The following is a 20,479-nucleotide window of genomic DNA, read 5'->3' on the forward strand; positions in this document are numbered from 1 at the left end:
ACTCAATTGCCTTTGATGAAGGTAATCCGTTTTTTTTACTTATTGACCCCTCCAAAACCATAAAACTGTTGTTTATTTTTAGTTATTGCTGCTATTATCATTACTGCTATGTCGTCACCATTCCAGGTAGTGAGTGTAACTGAAGAAATACATGAGCTTTACATTTCCTTATGAAGAGATAAAAGTACGTTGGATGCTGATGCTTTTTGACGTTTTTTTTTGCGTTCTTTTGAATTCCTGTAAAGAGAATTATACCCACCCCTTAGTTTGTAGTGAGAACTTACTTTTAGGAATCAAACTTGTGGTTTAAGTGAATACATATGAGTTGTAAAAATAATATATGTTTGCCTGAATTATTTTAAAAAGAACAAAACTGGTCACTATCCATGCATTTTTTGCATTGATGAATAGTCATCCAGGGGAATTACAGTAATTAAATAGCAGTTGTGATACGAACGACCAGATGTGTCACATACAGAGGGGAGGTGGAACGTCCTCCAAATTGTTCGATTAATTAGTAAGATGGGGCCAACTCCATTAAAATTGTGGAGCGACGCTCTGAAACTTTACCAGAACGTTAATCTTGGAAAATAAAATGACTTGAAATTCTGTAAAAGCTGTGGCCTTCTCCAAATATTTGGACTAGAGACGCCTCTAATAACAACCCTTAAAAGGAAGCAAGATTAGTCTGATTAACTTAAGACGATTTCTTTGAATTTCAGCAACAACAAATATAGTTTTAAACTTAACGTTTTTTTAAAAACTGAGATTTTTTAGGAAAGGCCTATGTATTTATGCAGCTATAAAACTTAATAAAAAGCCAGATTCTGTAAATTTTGTAGATTGTCTTTTGGCAATAAACCCGAACCCTTTAGTCTGGAATATTCTGAAATTCAACAATGTCAAAGAGTCTCATGTGTTTTACGTTTTTCCCTGACATTTTATTTTTTCTGTCTTCAAAATTTTTTAATTGCTACAAATTTCCCCTCAAGAGGACGGAACCCCTTAAATTCAATACGTACAAAGCATCATAGTTTTAAATTTGTTTTGAAAGAATGAGAAGTGTATCAAGTTTTAAACCCATGGGAGTATTTCTTAGCGTTTCACACGTACAAGGGTTTGTTTGCAGTATACCCACAAGAAATGTTCTGTTTAATAATAAAAATTTCATTTCTTTGTATATTTAGTTTGTTTTTATTTGTTATTCCAATTATATACTCATGTCCAAGATAATATCCGTGTCCAAGTCAAAAACTATGCATGCTCAAATTCTTCAAAAATGACGTTTCATCCTTCCAATGTCAATCATAAATCAAGTTTTATAATCTTTTAATTTTTAAGCTAGTCTGCCTAGATTAGTGTCAAAACTCCTACTTTATTTACTTTTGATTGGAAAAGATGGCAGTGCGCCTTTCCAGAGTCCATTGGATCTTGAAATTCTCTCTTTCTTTTTTCTATCTCTAACAGAGTAACGAATACGTTCAAACGTCTGGAAGATGCCTCGAGATGGTGTTACGGATCGAGGAATATAAAGCTGCGTGGATACGTATGGACGGAATCCGTACATTTGTCACCGTTCTACGTGGGAAATTGAATTTCCAGCTTCACTATCAATACTGTTTCTGTTTATGGGTCATTACATTTAATCCAGAATATGTAGAAGAAGTTACCAAACACGGTGGCATTCCAGTATTGTCAGATATATTGAATGATTCACAAAAAGATAAAGTTAGGCGAATTGTGTTAGCTGTTTGTCGAGAAATATATTTTTGAGTTTCTGGAAAAAAAAATAAATGGACAATTTCTCATTGAAAAGCAAAAGAGAAGAATTCTAAATTCAAAATTGAATATAGTTGATACGACATACTTTCATTCATATATTTATTTTCTTTTTAGATCTATGTTAGGTTCGCAGTGTGTTGGTGTCATTTCTTGCCGTGTCATCTAGTATCCGTCGTAAATAAGCTCTATGGGATAAATAGGCTCTCGTTCAAAAGTACTTTCTTCATTATCATTTAGTCCAAATGTCCAAAACCTTATGAATTTGTCTAGTTGTTCTCCAGTTAGAAAAAATATTTTTCTACCATTTAAATCATATACACAATTTCCAAATTTTTCCTCTATGGGATAGGTAGGTAATTTGAACATGTCGGTTTTGCACAACTTAAACTTTTCAGTATTTGGCTCAGGAGAAGCTTCTTTGCATACACAACTGCCTGGTTGATGGATGGACAAACATATCCATCTATATGGACAACGCCTAGTTGTTTACACCCCTGAGATTGATCCTCCAATTCTGCTTGATATTCCTTGAAACACCTTGACTGTTCTTAATACACTTGGCAATCATCCCTTTGCCAAGGGTCAAGGCAAATTCTCTTCACCTCCTTTTCAGCTATTTCTTTTCCATCTATATTACGAAACTTAAACTAAAGAGGGAGATTAGGATTTCCCTTCTAAGTATTTGAGCCGTTGGCTTATCAATGACATTAATACCACTATAGGATTTTCCGTAGGATTTTTTTAGCCCTTAGAGAACCAATTCGTATTTTATACTTATGCACATATTCTCGATACAATCAGATTTCATGCAACTCAGATGTAGCTAAGATCTTGGAGAATCTTAGGATATTAAGTGACTGGAAAATCTTTTGCTGCAGCTGTTTTTGCTGGTATTTTAAAATCCTTTGACAATCAGGACCACTCAATTGCCTTTGATGAAGGTAATCCGTTTTTTTTTACTTATTGACCCCTCCAAAACCATAAAACTGTTGATTATTTTAAGTTATTCCTGCTATTATCATTACTGCTATGTCGTCACCATTCCAGGTAGTGAGTGTAACTGAAGAAATACATGAGCTTTACATTTCCTTATGAAGAGATAAAAGTACGTCGATGCTGATGCTTTTTGACGTTTTTTTAGCGTTCTTTTGAATCCCTGTAAAGAGAATTATACCCACCCCTTAGTTTGTAGTGAGAAACTTTTAGGAATCAAACTTGTGGTTTAAGTGTATCCATCCGAGTTGGAAAAATCATATATGTTTGACTGAATTATTTTAAAAAAAACAAAACTGGTCACTATCCATGAATTTTTCGCATTGATGAATAGTCATCCAGGGGAATTACAGTAATTAAATAGCAGTTGTGATACGAACGACCAGATGTGTCACATACAGAGGGGAGGTGGAACGTCCTCCAAATTGTTCGATTAATTAGTAAGATGGGGCCGACTCCATTAAAATTGTGGAGCGACGCTCTGAAACTTTACCAGAACATTAATCTTGGAAAATAAAATGACTTGAAATTCTGTAAAAGCTGTGGCCTTCTCCAAATATTTGGACTAGAGACGCCTCTAATAACAACACCTAAAAGGAAGCAAGATTAGTCTGATCACTTAAGACGATTCCTTTGAATTTCAGCAACAAAAAATATAATTTTAAACTTAACGTTTTTTTTAAAACTGAGATTTTTTAGGAAAGGCCTGTTTCTTTTTATGGGTCATTACATTTAATCCAGAATATGTAGAAGAAGTTACCAAACACGGTGGAATTCCAGTATTGTCAGATATACTGAATGACTCACAAAAAGATAAAGTTAGGCGAATTGTATTAGCTGTTTGTCGAGTAAGATATTTTTGATTTTCTGGGGGAAAAAAATAAATAAATGGACAATTTCTCATTGGAAAGCAAAAGAGAAGAATTTTAAATCCAAAATTGAATATAGTTGATATGACATAATTTCATTCATATATTTATTTTCTTTTAGATCTATACTTTGTTAATATATGTTTGCCTGAATTATTTTAAAAAGAACAAAACTGGTCACTATCCACGAATTTTTCGCATTGATGAATAGTCATCCAGGGGAATTACAGTAATTAAATAGCAGTTGTGATACGAACGACCAGATGTGTCACATACAGAGGGGAGGTGGAACGTCCTCCAAATTGTTCGATTAATTAGTGAGATGGGGCCAACTCCATTAAAATTGTGGAGCGACGCTCTGAAACTTTACCAGAACATTAATCTTGGAAAATAAAATGACTTAAAATTCTGTAAAAGCTGTGGCCTTCTCCAAATATTTGGACTAGAGACGCCTCTAATAACAACACTTTGTAATGGGGGGGTTTTTATAAAAAAGTTATTTATTCATATATTTTCGGATGTTTCCTCATATGGGAAATTTCAATTAATTAATTCAATGGGGGAAATTAGTTAAACTCTAAACTGATGGTTCACGAGTGGCATACCTAAGTGGAGGCGGAACTTCGTGTGTAGGGAGCTTAATTTAACTGTACAAATTGGGAGCTCTCATTAACGCACATACTGAGTCGAAATCAAATTGAATGGATTCATTTTCCCTTGGAAGCGAGTGGAGCCACAAGGACAAACTATCTCGAGAAATACTAGAATAAAGAGAATAAAATAAGAAGATGATGCATTTATTACTCACAGAACTGGAACAGAGCTCGGTATATCAAAATATTTGCAGTAAATGGCACTAAGTTAAAACTGGTCACTGGTTCAATACTATTGTTCTGAGCTGACAATCGACTGACTAGATAAGACTCATTCCGAAATAAGACTGTCATAAGACTCCAAAATTAAGACTCACACAATAAGTCTGCTCCAAAAGGACTGCTCCAAAAAGACTGCTTCAAAATTGCTAAGTTCTCGCTATCTACTCATTCCAATTTCGCCAGATGTTACGTCCGGGCGTTACTAACAAGTATACTATTCCGATCCTATTGGTTTCCCTATCTGTCATACATTACTATTGGACCAATCAGCTAGTTGATTTTAATTAACTTTTGAACCGGCTTATGATTCTTCTAAAATTTCGCTTCGGAATTCTTCCCAGCATGGTACAAGTCTAACATTGTATTTAATTTATACAATTTTTGACATATTTTATGCAAATTTCAAACCTAAGATTTATAGTTACATTTCGCTTCGGAATTCCTCCCAACATGGTACAATTTTTTACTAGATACAGAGTTTAACATTGTATTTAATTTATAGAATTTTTGACATATTTTATGCAAATTTCAAACCTAAGATTTATTGTTACAATTGTAATACAATGTTTCGCTACTTTTTAAATTTGACAATTACTTGTTACTTAAATTATTTGGGTTTATATTCTGGGCACTTTTACTTGGAAAATTTTTTGGGTATTGGAAATTGATTCCATTACATATCATCCTTCCCGTTCTTAACGATGTCCTCATCGTTGTGTCACCCAACTCTTTCTACTCTTTTAAATTTCGATCTCGCTTCCCCCCTTTTTTTTGACTTGGTATTTGTTGCTTTAATTAACTTAGCTTTGGTAAGATATATTTTTTTTCTCATGTTCCCGATTATTCTACTAGACTACATGTATTAAAACTTCACCTTAAAGTCCACCACCTATACACTCTATTTGACGAAAGGGTCAAAGAGTTTCTATTGACTAACACATTTGATTATATGATTATGTAATAATTATTGTTCCCTCCACCTGATACTAAAATTACTAAAATTCCTTCAACTGATATGCTAATAATTCTACATAGTTCTAACTAATTAAGCACTGCCTTAGCACTGCATTTTATCACTTAAAATGGTACATATTTGCTTTTTCTCTAAGCTTAACTATACTTCCACCTGACATTATAATGATACGACACGTAATTGATTCTAATTGGTTCTAAATGGTTCTAACAAATCGAGTTCTGCTTTGGCGACTATTCTATCACTTAAAATTGTACGTATTTGTTTTCTTGCTCTAATCTTGACTATACTTCCACCTGACACTTTAATGATACGATACATAACTGATATCGAGGCACTATGTACATATAAGATAAATGATTGGATACAAAAAGTTTCACAATATAATTTTTTAAACTTTATGCATGATTGCAACATTGGGAAAATGTAATTTACACTTATTTTCAACTGATTATGAAAAGTTGTTCAGTATTCACTAAAGTTATAGTTAGATACATAAGATTCACACTTACTTCATCATTCTACGTGTCTATTTGGGATAAGCGTTTACAATGTTCCTAAGTATGACTATTTGCACAAAATTGTCCGTGTTTGTCCGTGGTTTGTCATGTCAAATACGTTGAATTGATGTTACCGAGTCGTTGAAATGTTCACTAGGTAGATAACTCTTAGGGAATAGGTCACCTGAAATGGGTATCTTGATCGATGGGCTGGGTATCTCTTCTTGGATACTTTTATCCTCGGGAAAGTCTAATACTCGTACAGTCTGTCTTCCGTAAGTTTTTCACATACAGTCTTTCCTTTATTTGGACTATGGGTTATGTAAGACATGTAAGGGTAACTATGGATGGATTAAAACTCTATCTCAGGTTCTATATTTGATGTATTGTCTTTGATTCTTGTTATAATGATATATCATTATTGAGGGATAAAACGATAATGACGGGTTGGTTTCCTTCTTTTAACACTTCATTTTGGGAAAAATTTAGCACGTACAGTTTATATTTCCCACAAAGTTGATTATGATTGGTTCCTCTTCTCATGGAGGATAGTTGTTTTCGGGACATCTAATTGGGTATGTTCAAAACTTGATCTTGGCCTCTTGGTTTAACATATTGTCTTTGATCTGAGGCTTAAGATATACCATTTTTGAGGAATTGGCTCCAGGGTTATTCTTGGTGTTATAAACATTAGATCTTTAGGACTTTGCCGTCTAAGGATAGTTATTTGACGGATATTTATGCAGTTTTACGACATGACTGGTCGGGGTGGATCATTTCAAATATGAATATTTATATATGGAGTTCTTGATTCGCCGATAGTGGTTGGGGTAGTGTTACCTGATACTAGGCTTGGATGACTTGGATTTTCATTAGGTCATTGTGTTTAGGGGTTTCCTCGGTGAGTACTTTTCGGTGGTTTACAAATGATGAGAGTAGATGCTACTGGGTTGTATCTGTGTTGTTTGCTTGTACACCAATAGTTAATCCTCACTGATTACTCTGCATCCTAGAATATAAATATCTGGGCAGAATCATATGCTCTTTATAATCACACAAGTTAAAACACGAACAGCAATAATAAAATATTATACGGGGACTATTGTTTTTAATAATAGTCATAATTAGTCGTACTAATCACATCAATTTAATATGGGTATATTTAAACTCAACGATAAAATGAATAAAATCAATCATGCTCTACATGCATATTGCAGCAATACTAGGTTACTACGAGACAATTTTAGTAATCATACGAGAAATGATCATGTCTACAAAAAAAATAACACAATATGAAATTTTCAAGATTTGGTGATTATATATATATGCTTGTATAGATGTGCGTTTGACATCTGTTCAATACTTAATACATTTTTAAATGTTATTCAACACTTATCTACTTTAGCATTAACTTTTTTATTATACAACTACATGCGAGGTAGGTTACATGGTTTCATGAGAGGTCTTGATTTACTATAAATTTCCAAGTTTTTACTGTTTATGCGCGTCCATGCCGCCTAAGAAATACATCCTTGCAGTTGCATGGGTTTACACAATCGGTAAGTAGAGATTTAGGATTGGACATGAAACGAATGAGGACCACTACTCCACGTTACTCGATCATGTTTTCCCTTATTTTTTGTTTTATGATTATCAGGGAGTTCCGGATTTAGATTTTGCATCTCACTTGGCTCGATTTGCTCTGACTTTTCTCTTTTTCTACGCGTCATTCTCAAAATTCCTCCGTAATCTAGGTTCAATACGATTCTTATAGAATACGAGATCATGAATACGAGTCCCACCGTCAGGAGGATATACCACCAAAAATTCGTTGAAAATATTCCGTATCTACTCTCTACATACGTCAATCTTTGGTTTTCATTAGTAAATAGGGGAATTTGAGAGTCCAAGGCTTCTTCTTTTTTTTTTAGTGGTAAGGTTCCCTTGATATTCTCTATTTTTGACCATATTGCGGTTTTCTCTTCTTCATTCGCGATATTAGGAATTGTATATGATAAATTTATTGGTCTAAAATTGATTACTTTGGGGCTTATTATATTTGTGCTTGTGGTTATCAGTGGTGTTTGTACCGTGGCTTCTTTGGTTACCAGTCGGCATCCTTGTTTTATCGTAATCGTTCCCACGTCTTGTAAAAGTAGTTCGGTTCTGTAGCTTGGATCGATTTTTTCTGTATTTTTATAACAAGTTAGTCCCTACTGTTTCTTTTGGAACGGAGAATAGCCATAGGTCATTTCTAAGATTAATAAATATTTCTCGCTTAGTACTACCTATTAGCGCTTCGCATGAATTTGGAATTTCCTCTTGTTGGGTCTCTCTTAAGAATGTATCTAACATACAGGATCCAGGTTTTACATTATAAATAGGCAGGGTTAGTTGACATACTAGATTTTTGAATGCTACGCATTCCTTAAGGTCCTGTGGATTTGCTAAGGCATATTTTCTTCTATCTTGATCGACAAGTAAATATTCCGCTTCGGGGGTGATAGTCATGAACGAATTGGTTTTGCCTATATTGGCTGGAAACAGAAATTTTATACAAGTCATATATGGATTGTTGATTTATTAATGGGATTGTTACGACTGCAAATAGTTGTTGGCTTATCTCTGTTATATGAACTTTGAGATTGGTGTAATAGTGGAACAGGTTTGCCACTTCTGGTTCTGTTGGTAGATGTAGACCGAACGTTAGATGTTTTTTTATCTCGTCTAAGACACTTTTTAGGTTCGAAGGGTCCACTAGGTCATACGACAAGGTTCCTCCGGTAAGGGCAAATAATGCGAATTCAAACTTGCTAACGTCAGTTGCCAGGTTAAGTAATGACATTGTCACTATGTCTAGTGATACCATGGTGAGGCTCGAATCGGTAATCACACGATCTGCTTCATTTTTCAAATAATTCATTATGCTTACTGTCTTTGATATTTTCTTCGAGATTGCCTCAATTTTGTCTCTCTGGTAATTGGCTATACTGGCTTGTATTTTTTGGACATGTAAGGTTACATTCATGGCGTTATTTAGTTTTCCTACGTTTTCCCTTAGGATATTTAGATCTTCTTCAGTCGAAAGCCCAAAAAAGCGTCAGGCTAATTCTGCCACGATTGGTATAAGACTAGCTGATTTTCGATATATGCTTTTTCGAAAAAATACTTCGAAGATTCTAGTGGTACTTTGTTTTAACTTTTGTATTTCTGTATTGAACAATTCAAATAATGCTTGCAGTCTCTGTCTATATAATATTAGGAAAGATTGGTGAATCGATACTCTTAGCGCGTTTTTCTCGTTTAGCTCAGGTAATGGTTCGATATGGAGCCGTTCTGGCTAAGTGGACGCGCGCTGGGCTGAGAATCCGTGAATTCGGGTTCGATCCCTTGTGTGGTCAGTTTCTTAGTTTGGGACGCGGGTCAGTGGTGTGACCCTGTAAGCTTAGCCAGAGTCAACCCAGCTCTAAATGGGTACCTGGAGAAATCTGGGGAAGGTAAACAGGAAGGGTTTGCGAAAGCATAGGTTGGCTGGCCCCCAGCCCCCCATTGCACTTCCTGGCTGAAGGGCCACGAAACGGAGATCAGCACCGCCGGTTTGGACCTTAAGGGTCTAGTGCCGCATCCTTTACCTTTAATGGTTCGATATCTTCTTTTGCCGGTTCGTCGGCCATTGCTAATCTAGCACAAGTACGTTTACCGTCTATTGTCCAACATTTCTTGTGTGGGTAGTCATCTTCTTCTTCTTTCTAATATTTATTTTTTCTTTCTTCGGGTTTTACTACTTGTACCCTTATTGTTTGTGTCTCGGTATGTCTTACTGGAGTTCCTGTCTTTAGGCCTATAGTAAATATGAAATTCGGCTGGGTGTGCGTAAACGTGGGCCCTGTTGTCCAATTCCATTTTGTAATTGTCGTTGGTTTTAGATAAGTCAGCATGGTCAAATTTTCAGGTGATTGTTTACTAAGTGCGCTAATTTCTGGGATTCTGTTCCTCGTAGTTTCCGTCATTGAAGATTGTATGTCTTTTACTGTGGTCTCGTATGTAGGCGTGGTTGTCTTGGTGTTTTTTTCTTTTTCTTTCAGTAGGCTTTTTATTCTTATCATCTTGCTGTGTATTTGAGAATGTTAATTCCTTTAGGTTAATAATTTGTCTGTAGTCCTTTTCCTTTGTGAGTTTTGATAATATTTGCTTTGTAACGTTTTGTTCAGCATGATTTTGCCATAATTCTTTGAGAAGAGTCCATAGGCTCGGTAGTTCATTTAACATTGCGTAATTTCCATCATAGAGTCTATTTCTCTTCGAAGTTGCCAAGAAGGAACCTTTGGTAAATTTTGCTGTAGTATACTCGCTTATAGATCCGTCCACATTACTTAATTCTCTTTTCTTTCTGTTTTCTTTGTTGTAGCTTCCTAGAGCTTTATTGATTTCTGCCATTTTCTTACCAAAGTCGTCTATTATGAATTCGACATTAGTTTGGGAAGTAAGGGGGCTAGATTTCCTTTATTTTCTTTATGGTGCATGTCTTTCGTGGTCTGCAAGTTTTTATCCTATTTTAAGAATTGGAATATGGAATCCTTTAATTCATCGGTGTTTTTCTCCAGTCTCATTACCTGTTGAAATAGGGTTTCAAATGGTTTGGGATCCAGTTTCATAAATATTTTCCAAGCATTGTGGCTTGCAAGTAACGAGTTCTCATGTTTAAAGATTATTCCATGTTTTACGATATCTTGGGCTATGGTTTGGGAAATGAGGATTGTTATGACTTTTGTTATCCACTTCCTGTTTGCTGTTTCTGGAATTAATATTTCATTAGACATGATACAGGAAAACTTCTTATGATTGATAATTGAACAAGAGCTTAGATTTTTATTATTTGTTTTCCTTTTTTTATTATTAGGGAGGGAAACAAGGTACTAATTATGGTATTATATTTATGTTTTTCTTTTGATAATTTTCGTTGCCCAAAGGAAACAATATGAGATTAAGATTCGTGGTCGTATAATATGTTACTACAAATTGTATGGTTATCGTACTGTTGATTCTTAGGCTGGGGGGGGGGTAGATATTTTAATTACTTTCACATAAGAATTTGATTGTTTTAACATAAGAGTGATTGGGTTAACTTTAATTATTTTGATTGTTTCAGCTTTTTTGTTTTCTTAATTACTTTTGATTTTGATTGATAAGTTTTAATTCTTTTAAACACAATTTCATTTCTTCTCACTCTGTATAGTACACGCTTTGGTTTATATAGGTACTGTTTGTAATATTTTATTTCTTGTAGGGGGTCATGTTTCCCTTGATATTTTACACAGTTTGGATTTCCTTCAATTTTGTAAACTAATTTTTGGTTTTTACATTTGCCGAGGAGTAGTAAATCTGTTTGGAAAGGACCTTTAACATACCAGTACCGGATTTTATATTGTTTTTGTAATTTCCTAATTTCATGTTGAATAAAATGGAGGTATTTTCCCTTTCTACCGTTATATTTGATTCCTAATTTGCCTCTCGCTGGCCGATATTTTGGGGTGTTTGCGAAATCTAGACCGAACTCATAAGATTTTACGTCAAATTTCTTTAAATCATACTTAACGTCCCATTTTTTCGTGAAGACTTCCTCCCCTGACTTATTCACGACGATCATTGCAGCCGAGTATATGACGTTTTCTTTGGCATGTTTGATACATATGTACTCTGTATCGATAATTGCTTTGGCCATTTCTTTATTTGGTCCTTTCAGAACATTTCAGAACAATGGCCAAAAGGAGGTAGTTTCTATTGACTTTTGTCTAGTTAACTTTTTCAAGATTGGTTATAGTCATGGTATACTCTAGGTCGAGGTCAAACTACCTTTTCACCGGCATTTCTTCAATACATCGGGTACTTATTCATTCGACCGTAATTCGAGTCATCTGAGCTCCATATTAACCAATTTGAGTAAAAAACAAGGTAACTTCAGGTTGAGGTTGAACTACTTTTTCACCGGTGCCTCCTTGCACCTGGCTATTTGTGTGTTCGAACATAGTTGCTACCCTAAAGTTCCGTACTCTAGTTTAACGACTTTGCGGTCGCATTTTAACGAATTTCATAAGGGCTTGAAATTATAGAGACTTTCAAGGAACTACCATTTCTTTTCAATACACAAACTATGTATTTAGATTTTGTGACATTTGCTCTACTTCACAGTTTTATAAATACACTACTGGTTTATCCATATAACGCACTGTTTTTCTTTGTTAACGATAATAATCGATTATCATAGCCATAACACTTCAGGTAATATCAGAGGGTTCTTTTATTATTCATTTCAACGAGATTATTTAAATATATACAATTTCTCCCACTAATATTAGGTTTTAATTTCAATATGGGTGAATCGTCCGGCAGCGCCGCCCTTGAGATTGGGGATGTAAGCATGTCAAGAAGTTGATAATCTTCCCATGACGAAACATTTGAGCTGAGAAACTTGAGTTCGAATTTTATATTATCTTTTCCGCCTTCAGGTGAGTTTAGGTACATTAAATACACCAGTAATTGGTTTGGGAGGTGCATGCCCTCCAAAGTGGCAGCTATGTCATTCCTCCGCATATTCTGTTGAATGACTTTCCGGCACAACTGCGATAAGGACAATTGGTCATTTATTATTTTTACTACGGAGAAACTTAAGTTTATGTGTGATTGGCAACAGCATAGTTGCTCACGCACGATTATGTCTAAACCAGGGAACGTTTTTCTTCCAAAGTCTTCGTCTTCTTGGAAGAAATTCAGGGTTATTTTCTTTATGTCCTTATATTCTCATGGGGTAACTTGAAAAATGGCGTATCCCCTTGACGGGTTTATTGTATTAAGATACGTATTATTTACACATTAGGTGTATAAGGCCTTAAGGAAGCTTTTACCTTTTAGCATGTGTCCTTGGTCTATTAGTATGGAGAGAAATTTTATGGGCAAAATTGTGGTTATGTTGTTATCGTCCTGATCGTACCAAATATTGTCGGCAATATAATCAGACAAAGAGCTATACATAGTTTTTGGAATCTGTTGTATTAAAATTCGGAAGGCTAGATTGGCACTTAGTCTAGTGTGCTCTAGTGTTTTTGTCATTGCTTGTGCACTAAAGTTATAAAGCACTAAACTTGCCGTTAATCTTAGGATCATTCTTGGTTCCAACATTGTCTTTTGAGATTTTAGAAGATTACATAGTTTTGGACAGTCTAAATTTTCCACCGTTCTGATAAGTTCCTCTTCTTTTAATGCATTATCAACAATTCCCCATTCTCTTAATGAAACATTAGTGTTGCTTACACTGTGTCTTTTCTTAAGAGTTCGCGAGGTTACATTCTCTAGTTCACGATTATTTAATTGTTGATGGCTTGGGTATTTCATCATGGTTACTTCTTTTTTCCTTCTTACTTTATTCTACTAGGTTTTGGGTTAATATAAGCAACGTACCGTATGGTTGCTTCTTTCCGGCGTTTTCCTTAACCAATGGATGAAGGTTATCACGTACCGTATCTGCAAATGTGTTTTTATATAAAATTTATCAGTGATTATAAAATAATTGATTACTTAATAGTAATATATTTTCAAAATGGTTATAGTGGTTTATGGTATAATATTATTTTTTTTTGCTGATGTTTGTCATTGCCTATAGCTCTTTACTTGGCCCTTTTAATTTATGGTGTTTAACTTTTACTGGTATTGGTCTTTATTAGTCTTTTTGGCATCCTTCTTCCTGTTCTAGTTGTATTTTGTAAAAAAAATACTTCTCCAATGTGTCTGCCCACAAAATAATCAACCGTGTGCATACACATTGAATAAGCATTCTCCACGCATCGGATTTTTTTTTTCATCTTCATGCCTGACTCCCGTATGACCGTGTTGATTATATTACTACGCATCATTCCCGAAATAATCAACAGTTAAAACACAGAGTCGGAGTATTCTCTACGTCTCGGAATGTGTCCACGTACCCGTAACTTTTTTTGTCACAGTGATTCTTTATAAAGGAAGAGGTATCGTAGGTTAATTCTTACGGATTACTTTCATAGGGGGATGAGTTGATTTTTTCACGAGGGTACCACGGACAACCGATCATGACGAATGGGAATATAAGGTACCACCTGTTACGACCGTTGACCAACGAGTTCCCCTGTTGTGGGGTCATTTAATTTGACTATAATTTATAGCTATTTTTATTCATCATTCACTTCCTAGTTGGGTAGTAGTTTCTCATAGGTAGCCTGGGACCAGTTGGGAGGCAGAGGGATAGTATACACGACTTCCACCCGTCTGCTCAAGGTCCCCTATGACTGAGGGTCCATTCATTTGTCAGTTATTTTCTTCATTGAAATCTCAACACAGAATTTCGACACATTAATGATCCAAGTTTCGTCCAAAGGGGATTCTGCAAGAAGGAGTCTCTAGGTTTTACAGGGAGTTGCAAGATCCGATCAGACGTTACAAAACCAAGTCAGCAACAGACCTTACAACGCCCGTATCTCCCCCACTCAGTAACTTGCGATATTTTTTTTTGTTACAGAAGGTGAGAGTCAAGTACCTGCACGGTGGGACAATATACACCATGCATATCCCCGGCTCTAACCTCCTATACTTGTGGGTTTATCTGTTTTCACTATCGCGTATCGCTTGGATACTTGAATTATTCCTCCTATACCACTTTTAAGGTATTCTACGGCGTTGTTCACTGATTATTATTTTATTTTGCTTTTATGAATTAGAGTTGCCATGTATACTGAGTTTTTATTAATTATTAAAATAAAAAAAAAATGTTTACCATTTGAAGTGTGCGGGGTACTACTACTATTTTTTTTTTAAAGTAAGCTTCACTTTGTTTAAGTGTGTTTTTTTTTCTTTTAAATAAATAAAAAAAAATTTAATCAACGTGCGAAGCGCATGAGGTGCTACTACTTGTTTTTTTGCCAAAATTATCTTTTACATGGTCTGACTGGGTTTTTCGAGTTTAAATCGTTAAGGAAATGGTTGTATTATATTATAGACTAGCATATTTCATTTAATGCGATATCTGTCGATCGGTTTGAGGGAACTTTAAAGTTTTCTATTAGAATTTGATGTGGCATTCGATTTCTATACTTGTTGAATCCTTATTTACAACGAAAAAAAAATTTTCTTAAGTAGCGTATAGTTAACGAGGCAAATTTATCTTTTTGAATAATCCTTTTAAAGCGTTCATAGTTTCAACAAATTTCATTAAGGCCCTTTTTTGAAAATATGGACTTATTCCTTAAGGCTTTCAAAAGTTCAGCTATCGAACTGCAATGCTTTTTCATTTATCCTTACATTTCATTTAGCTGTGACGTGACTATTCATCTTTCTGTCGTGGCAGAGTTATCGCCACATGGCAGCGGTATTTATCACCAAGCGCGATATTACCTAAAAATTTTGCTAAGTATATCGCAAGGCATAAAAAATTATTTTCTCTATATTATTTTTTAGCGTCGGCTATTAGTGCCTATGCAAAGCGTAAAACAGACACAATTGTTTTACTTGTTTTCCATTTTCTCGGCTTCGCAACTAATTAAAGTTATTTAATTTGAGTCCTTGGCTTGTTCGTTGCCAAAGGGAATTTGTTGGAACAGAATACTCTTTGCGGCAGAAGAAGGGTGACGCGTCGTGGGCATGTGTATTTAAATGCAATATTATCCCTCTTTTTGCATTTTTGGAGTTTTTGATTATTCTCCCTTTTTCTTTGTGTGACATTTGAATAGTTTGAAGATAAATTTAGTTCATATTTAGAATTGATTTTGTTCCTTAATACTCTGGATGTGACCGTATTTTGTTTTAAAGAAGGCTATTAATACATAATTGATGACTTTATTTCTGTATCATGTTCCAAATTCGGGCAGTTTTACCTAAAAGAAATTTTTTGGGTATAGTAGCTGTTACGTGATATTTGCTTAGTCATTTATTGATTTGGGGCTCTATATAACTATAATTTGTTGATCCCGCGTTTCTTGATTATGCTATAAACTACTTTTAGGGTCGACTTTATTTCGTATATATGCCCTTCGCATTTATTTTATCTTTAGTTCAGTCTCAGATATGTTACGACTATTAAGTTACCTTTAGAACTTATTAGAGACTACGTGGAATTAACTTTTTATGGATAGCCTATGTTCTGTTATAATGTTAATTCTCCGCTTGATGAAGCACTCAGCTATGGCCAAGGTGTTATATTAGTTGAAAGGTTCGTAAATTTAACACTTTGTGATTTGTCAAATCAATCGTAACAATTTTTTTTTATTTGAATCTCATTCTTTTATTCATGTTTTAGGAAAAGAGGCTGATCTGTATTTTATCCCAGTAAAATTGAATTGTCTTTCAGCTGTTGCTTTTTGCATCACCAAGGGGGTATATTCCGCGGCCAGAAAATAAGAATAATCTCTCCTCTTTTTTTTATCTACTTATTATGACAGAGCCTGTCTCTAGCTGACTGTGTATTCCTTGCAAAAATATGATTGTTTCATACACATTGCTACATCACGGTCATTTGCAAATTAGGTTAACGTTGCAGTATTATTCTACAATCCTAGAAGTATGGTTTTAGTTTTATAATTTTCTTTGTTAACTAATTGGGGTTTTACCTCCTACTCTGAGGAACTTAGTTCACTGACGGGCTTGCAGTTTGTTTAGGTTTTGATTTATTTGGTATTTTCTTAGGTTTTCCTAGATTTTGCTTATCTCTACGGCCTTATTTTTCTAGGTTAGGATTTATATCGCGCTTGAAGTTTTCCCAATTAAACAGTTTTATCTTAATAGGTTAAGGCTTATATCGTAGGTTAAAGCTTGTATCGACTTGTGTCTTAAATGCCGTATTTATCAACTTACTCTTATTTCTAAATATTATCATAGGCCATGTCCCTTTTCTGTATCAGATTGCTTGGTAAGGGTTCGTTTTAAAACCGATCATTATTCTTGAGTCTTTGTTAGGACTTTTAATCCAAGATATATTTCTCTGTTTATCTGGATTCCAACATAGCGTAATATCTGCCTATTGTTAAGGCCAAGAGATATCAACTTATTCATTTTTTTTTTATCACCTTCTCATGTATCGCAATAGCGAGCTATAGTTTGCTAAAACTAAGGGTCGTTTTCATGCAACACCCTATTTAACTGCGCCGCAAACGTCGAATATACTTGATTTGACTAGTTTCCTTTCACGTATATGGCCTGCACATTTTCTTTAATATCAGTTCAATTACGGTTTTGTTGAAACGAATATATTCTGATCTGTTTGTGAATACAAGTTACAATATTGTGTGACTTTAATAAGGGATTTTGTACATTTCTGGAATTGCAAAAAAAAATCCATTTTTGTGAGATTAGTCATACTTCGTGGACCGCTAATGACTAGAATGATATTGCAAATACCGTTTGATAAGTTAGGTCTTAATTAAGGAGAGTACCACACCCTGCGCACTCTAAAGCTCCGCAAATTTTAATTGTTGTAGCGCACTTTTGCAAATTAAAATTTGCGAAACAAAAATGATACTTCTGTTTGTTTTACTTTGTTAATCTAGGTTAGTATAGTTAATTAGCTTGTTTCTAGATTTCTAGAAAGCAGATGCCCATTGGCTGTCACTTAGTGCGAAGGAGTTGCGTTTCTTCCCGCCTAACCAATAGGCTTTATGGGTTAGCAGTGTACTATTTTCATTTCTCAACAAGCAAGATGTATTTTTGTAGAGAAAACAGAAATGGTTAATTTCTTGTTCACATGTTATTTTCACCGTCCATTTGCGAATGTTCAAAGACTTGGCTAAGCTACAGTTTATCTTCAGTCGTGAGACAGTTTATCTCCAGTTGTACAAGTCACTGCTATGGTTTTGATTTTAGCATTAATTCTTCAGCGACATTCCCTTCCCCATAAGGTATCCTTCTTTCTTTATCTAGGTCGTGAAGCGGAAGAATATTTTTATTGTTAGGCTCATGAGACGTAAATTCATTTGGATTTGCTTGTACTCTTTCTTATGTCGCCGCATTGAAGTTATGATGGGTAATCCAAGGATCATTACGCTATTTGATGACACGATATAGGGTACGCTTTTCTGGGCCTTTTTTTTAACTTTAAGCATTATGCTGCCCTTAAGGTACTTTTTTTTGTATCTACGGGCATGTCTCCTGGTAAGGTTTATATCGCATTTCTCTAGGTTGAAATTTATTGGCCGAAATTGTATTTCTTTTTACCATTTTGGCACGGGCTATCTACAACTGATTTCTAGAATCCAAGGTTTAGCTATCGAAACATTTTATTTTAAGGTGTGTATTGCTTTTTACAAGGGGTATGTGAATTAGTTTTGGATTGCACCACAAAAATTATAATGAAAGGGCGAAATCTTTTATTCGCGGCTCTTTTTTTTTGCCTTGTGAAAACCGCCGGTTTCACACTAGATAAGTTTTTTTTTTTGATGAATATGTTTTAAATTTTAAAGCTTGGTCCAGCCTACCGGTTGTTTTGGGTTATTTTTACTTTTAACGCTTAGGTATGCGTTCTAGCTATGTCTTCTATTTCTTTTGAAAGAGTAAAAAATAATATTATATTCTAGTAAGGCTAGGCCAGTTGGTTACTTATCAATAGGAATATTTTTAGAATATAACACAGTACACGAGTCAATCAATCTAATTGATAACATTGTAAATGAAAATGGGTAGTGTTTTAACGTTAAGAAAGAAAATAATGCGTGAATAAATTGGGTAATTTGCCATTAGTTTTCGTCGATATCGAAAAAAAAAAATTTCTCAGACTAATACTTTACGTGGTCCAGTAGAACTACATATCTAACTTACAACACTAAAAAGGTAAAGGATATTACCCTTGTAAAAGGCAAGGATATTGTTTGGCCGTATAATTGGGGTGTTCAAAACAATTAATAGGGGCTTTCCATTTAGCTGACTCCATTATTTTTTTCTGTCAGAAGCGGTTATTTATCAATTAGGTAATTGAGCGTCACGTGTCTTAGGAGTGGCTATTATGATAATACTAATAATAATATTAAGATATTGCTCGAATAAGGTTTTACACTTGCCCAATTGTCTAAGTGGTTGGTTGAGAATTCCAATGTTGTGATAATACAAAACATTGAATACATTTTATGCTGAAGGTGAAAGAAATAGGATTAGGATACTTTGCCATTCAATGTTTGACAATTTTGTTCGCGTGCGGTTTTTGGTTTGTTCATTGACAGATAATTAAGTTTAGTAAATGAAAAGTCCTAGTGATCCTCATGTTTACCTACTCCAGAGGCTACCTGGGACAGACAAAACTAGGACGGCTGTTCCAACTACACTTTATCTTCTACGGCTGTATCCAAAATACAATACTTCGTCCAAAATTCAGGAAATATTATATTCTGCTCAGCAGAAATACAAGTCCTCTAGTTTAACGTGGATCGCGCACGTTGTATTAGATCATTGCTATACCCTTGCTTACACAATTTACTATAATAAACTTGTAAAAAAAAATATTTCCTTTTTTTTTGTATTTAATCAAGAAAAGAATTTTTACCTCCTTTTTGAGTTTAATTAATAGCCATGATTGATATTTTATTAGTTTTCTGTATCGTCTGGTAACGGAAGCGTTTCGGGCGTTCCTTGTGATGCAGATACTTCTGGGGAACTTTGGGGAGATGTTACAACGGGCCTAATATTTGTTCTGGCGTTGGGGTACTGGGTCCTCATAATTACGTTACTGTTCATCGGAGGATTCTGTTGAATAGCTTCTACTTGGTGTTTGATGTATTGACACGGGGCCTGGTTTGGAATTTCAAAATACGCGGTTTGTGAATGCGTCAAACGTGGCCCTTCGTTGTTAGCAAGAATACTTCCAAAATGGGGTTGTGGGGTAGATTATTTTCAACCGTAAAATACGCTGCTACCATCATCTCTAGGTTTGAGCAAAATTCTTTTTGTCTGTGTAATTCTCTGGCAATCTCGACTCGGTTTTCTTTCAGTTGCTTCTCTAGATTGTCTTGTTGGAGGTTAATTATTTCTTTTTGAGCTTTTAAGTTGTCGTATGTACGTCGTAATCCTAAAATCTTTACTCGTTCAGGAGCTAAGTGTTCTTGCATGGATATTGTTGCAGATAGCACAGTATTTTTTCTATACTCTTGCAAGTTTTTCCAATTTCTTGCATTTTGTCGTATAAAACTTGTAATTTGATGGCCTTGTCGGGACAGTATCCCTTAACGAGCGTGGCGTCGCTTATTGATTCTATTTCAGTATGAATTTCTGAGATCTTATCTTTAATTTACCTAAATTTGGCTTCAAGTGGTTTATTCATTTGTTTGGATACTAAGACTTCGTTTAATTTTTTATTCATTTCTTCCTGAGAAGCCTTAATTTCTCTAAGGGACTTAAGCGTAGCCTCCATCATGTTTTCGATTCTCAGTTTCTCTGTTGTTAGTTGTGCTGAGGCGTTTAGATATTTAGATCGTACTTGTAATAGCT

General features: G+C 34.8%; 1 protein-coding gene and 1 pseudogene across 1 annotated transcript; one reads left to right on the forward strand and one right to left on the reverse strand.

Annotated features, from left to right (window-relative positions):
- Positions 1 to 1,773, forward strand: LOC148944853 (V-type proton ATPase subunit H-like). Its single transcript, XM_089098867.1, has 2 exons — positions 1 to 21; positions 1,468 to 1,773. The coding sequence occupies exons 1-2, from the start codon at positions 16 to 18 to the stop codon at positions 1,771 to 1,773; spliced, it is 312 nt and encodes a 103-aa protein (XP_088954993.1). The 5' UTR covers positions 1 to 15.
- Positions 1,774 to 7,563: 5,790 nt separating this feature from the next.
- On the reverse strand, positions 7,564 to 9,026 carry LOC148944854 (uncharacterized; annotated as a pseudogene).
- Positions 9,027 to 20,479: the final 11,453 nt, after the last annotated feature.

The sequence above is a fragment of the Artemia sp. Qi Xiang Cuo genome, chromosome 13 (assembly GCF_049724085.1).
Source record: "Artemia sp. Qi Xiang Cuo chromosome 13, ASM4972408v1, whole genome shotgun sequence".
Taxonomy (NCBI): Eukaryota; Metazoa; Arthropoda; class Branchiopoda; order Anostraca; family Artemiidae; genus Artemia; species Artemia sp. Qi Xiang Cuo.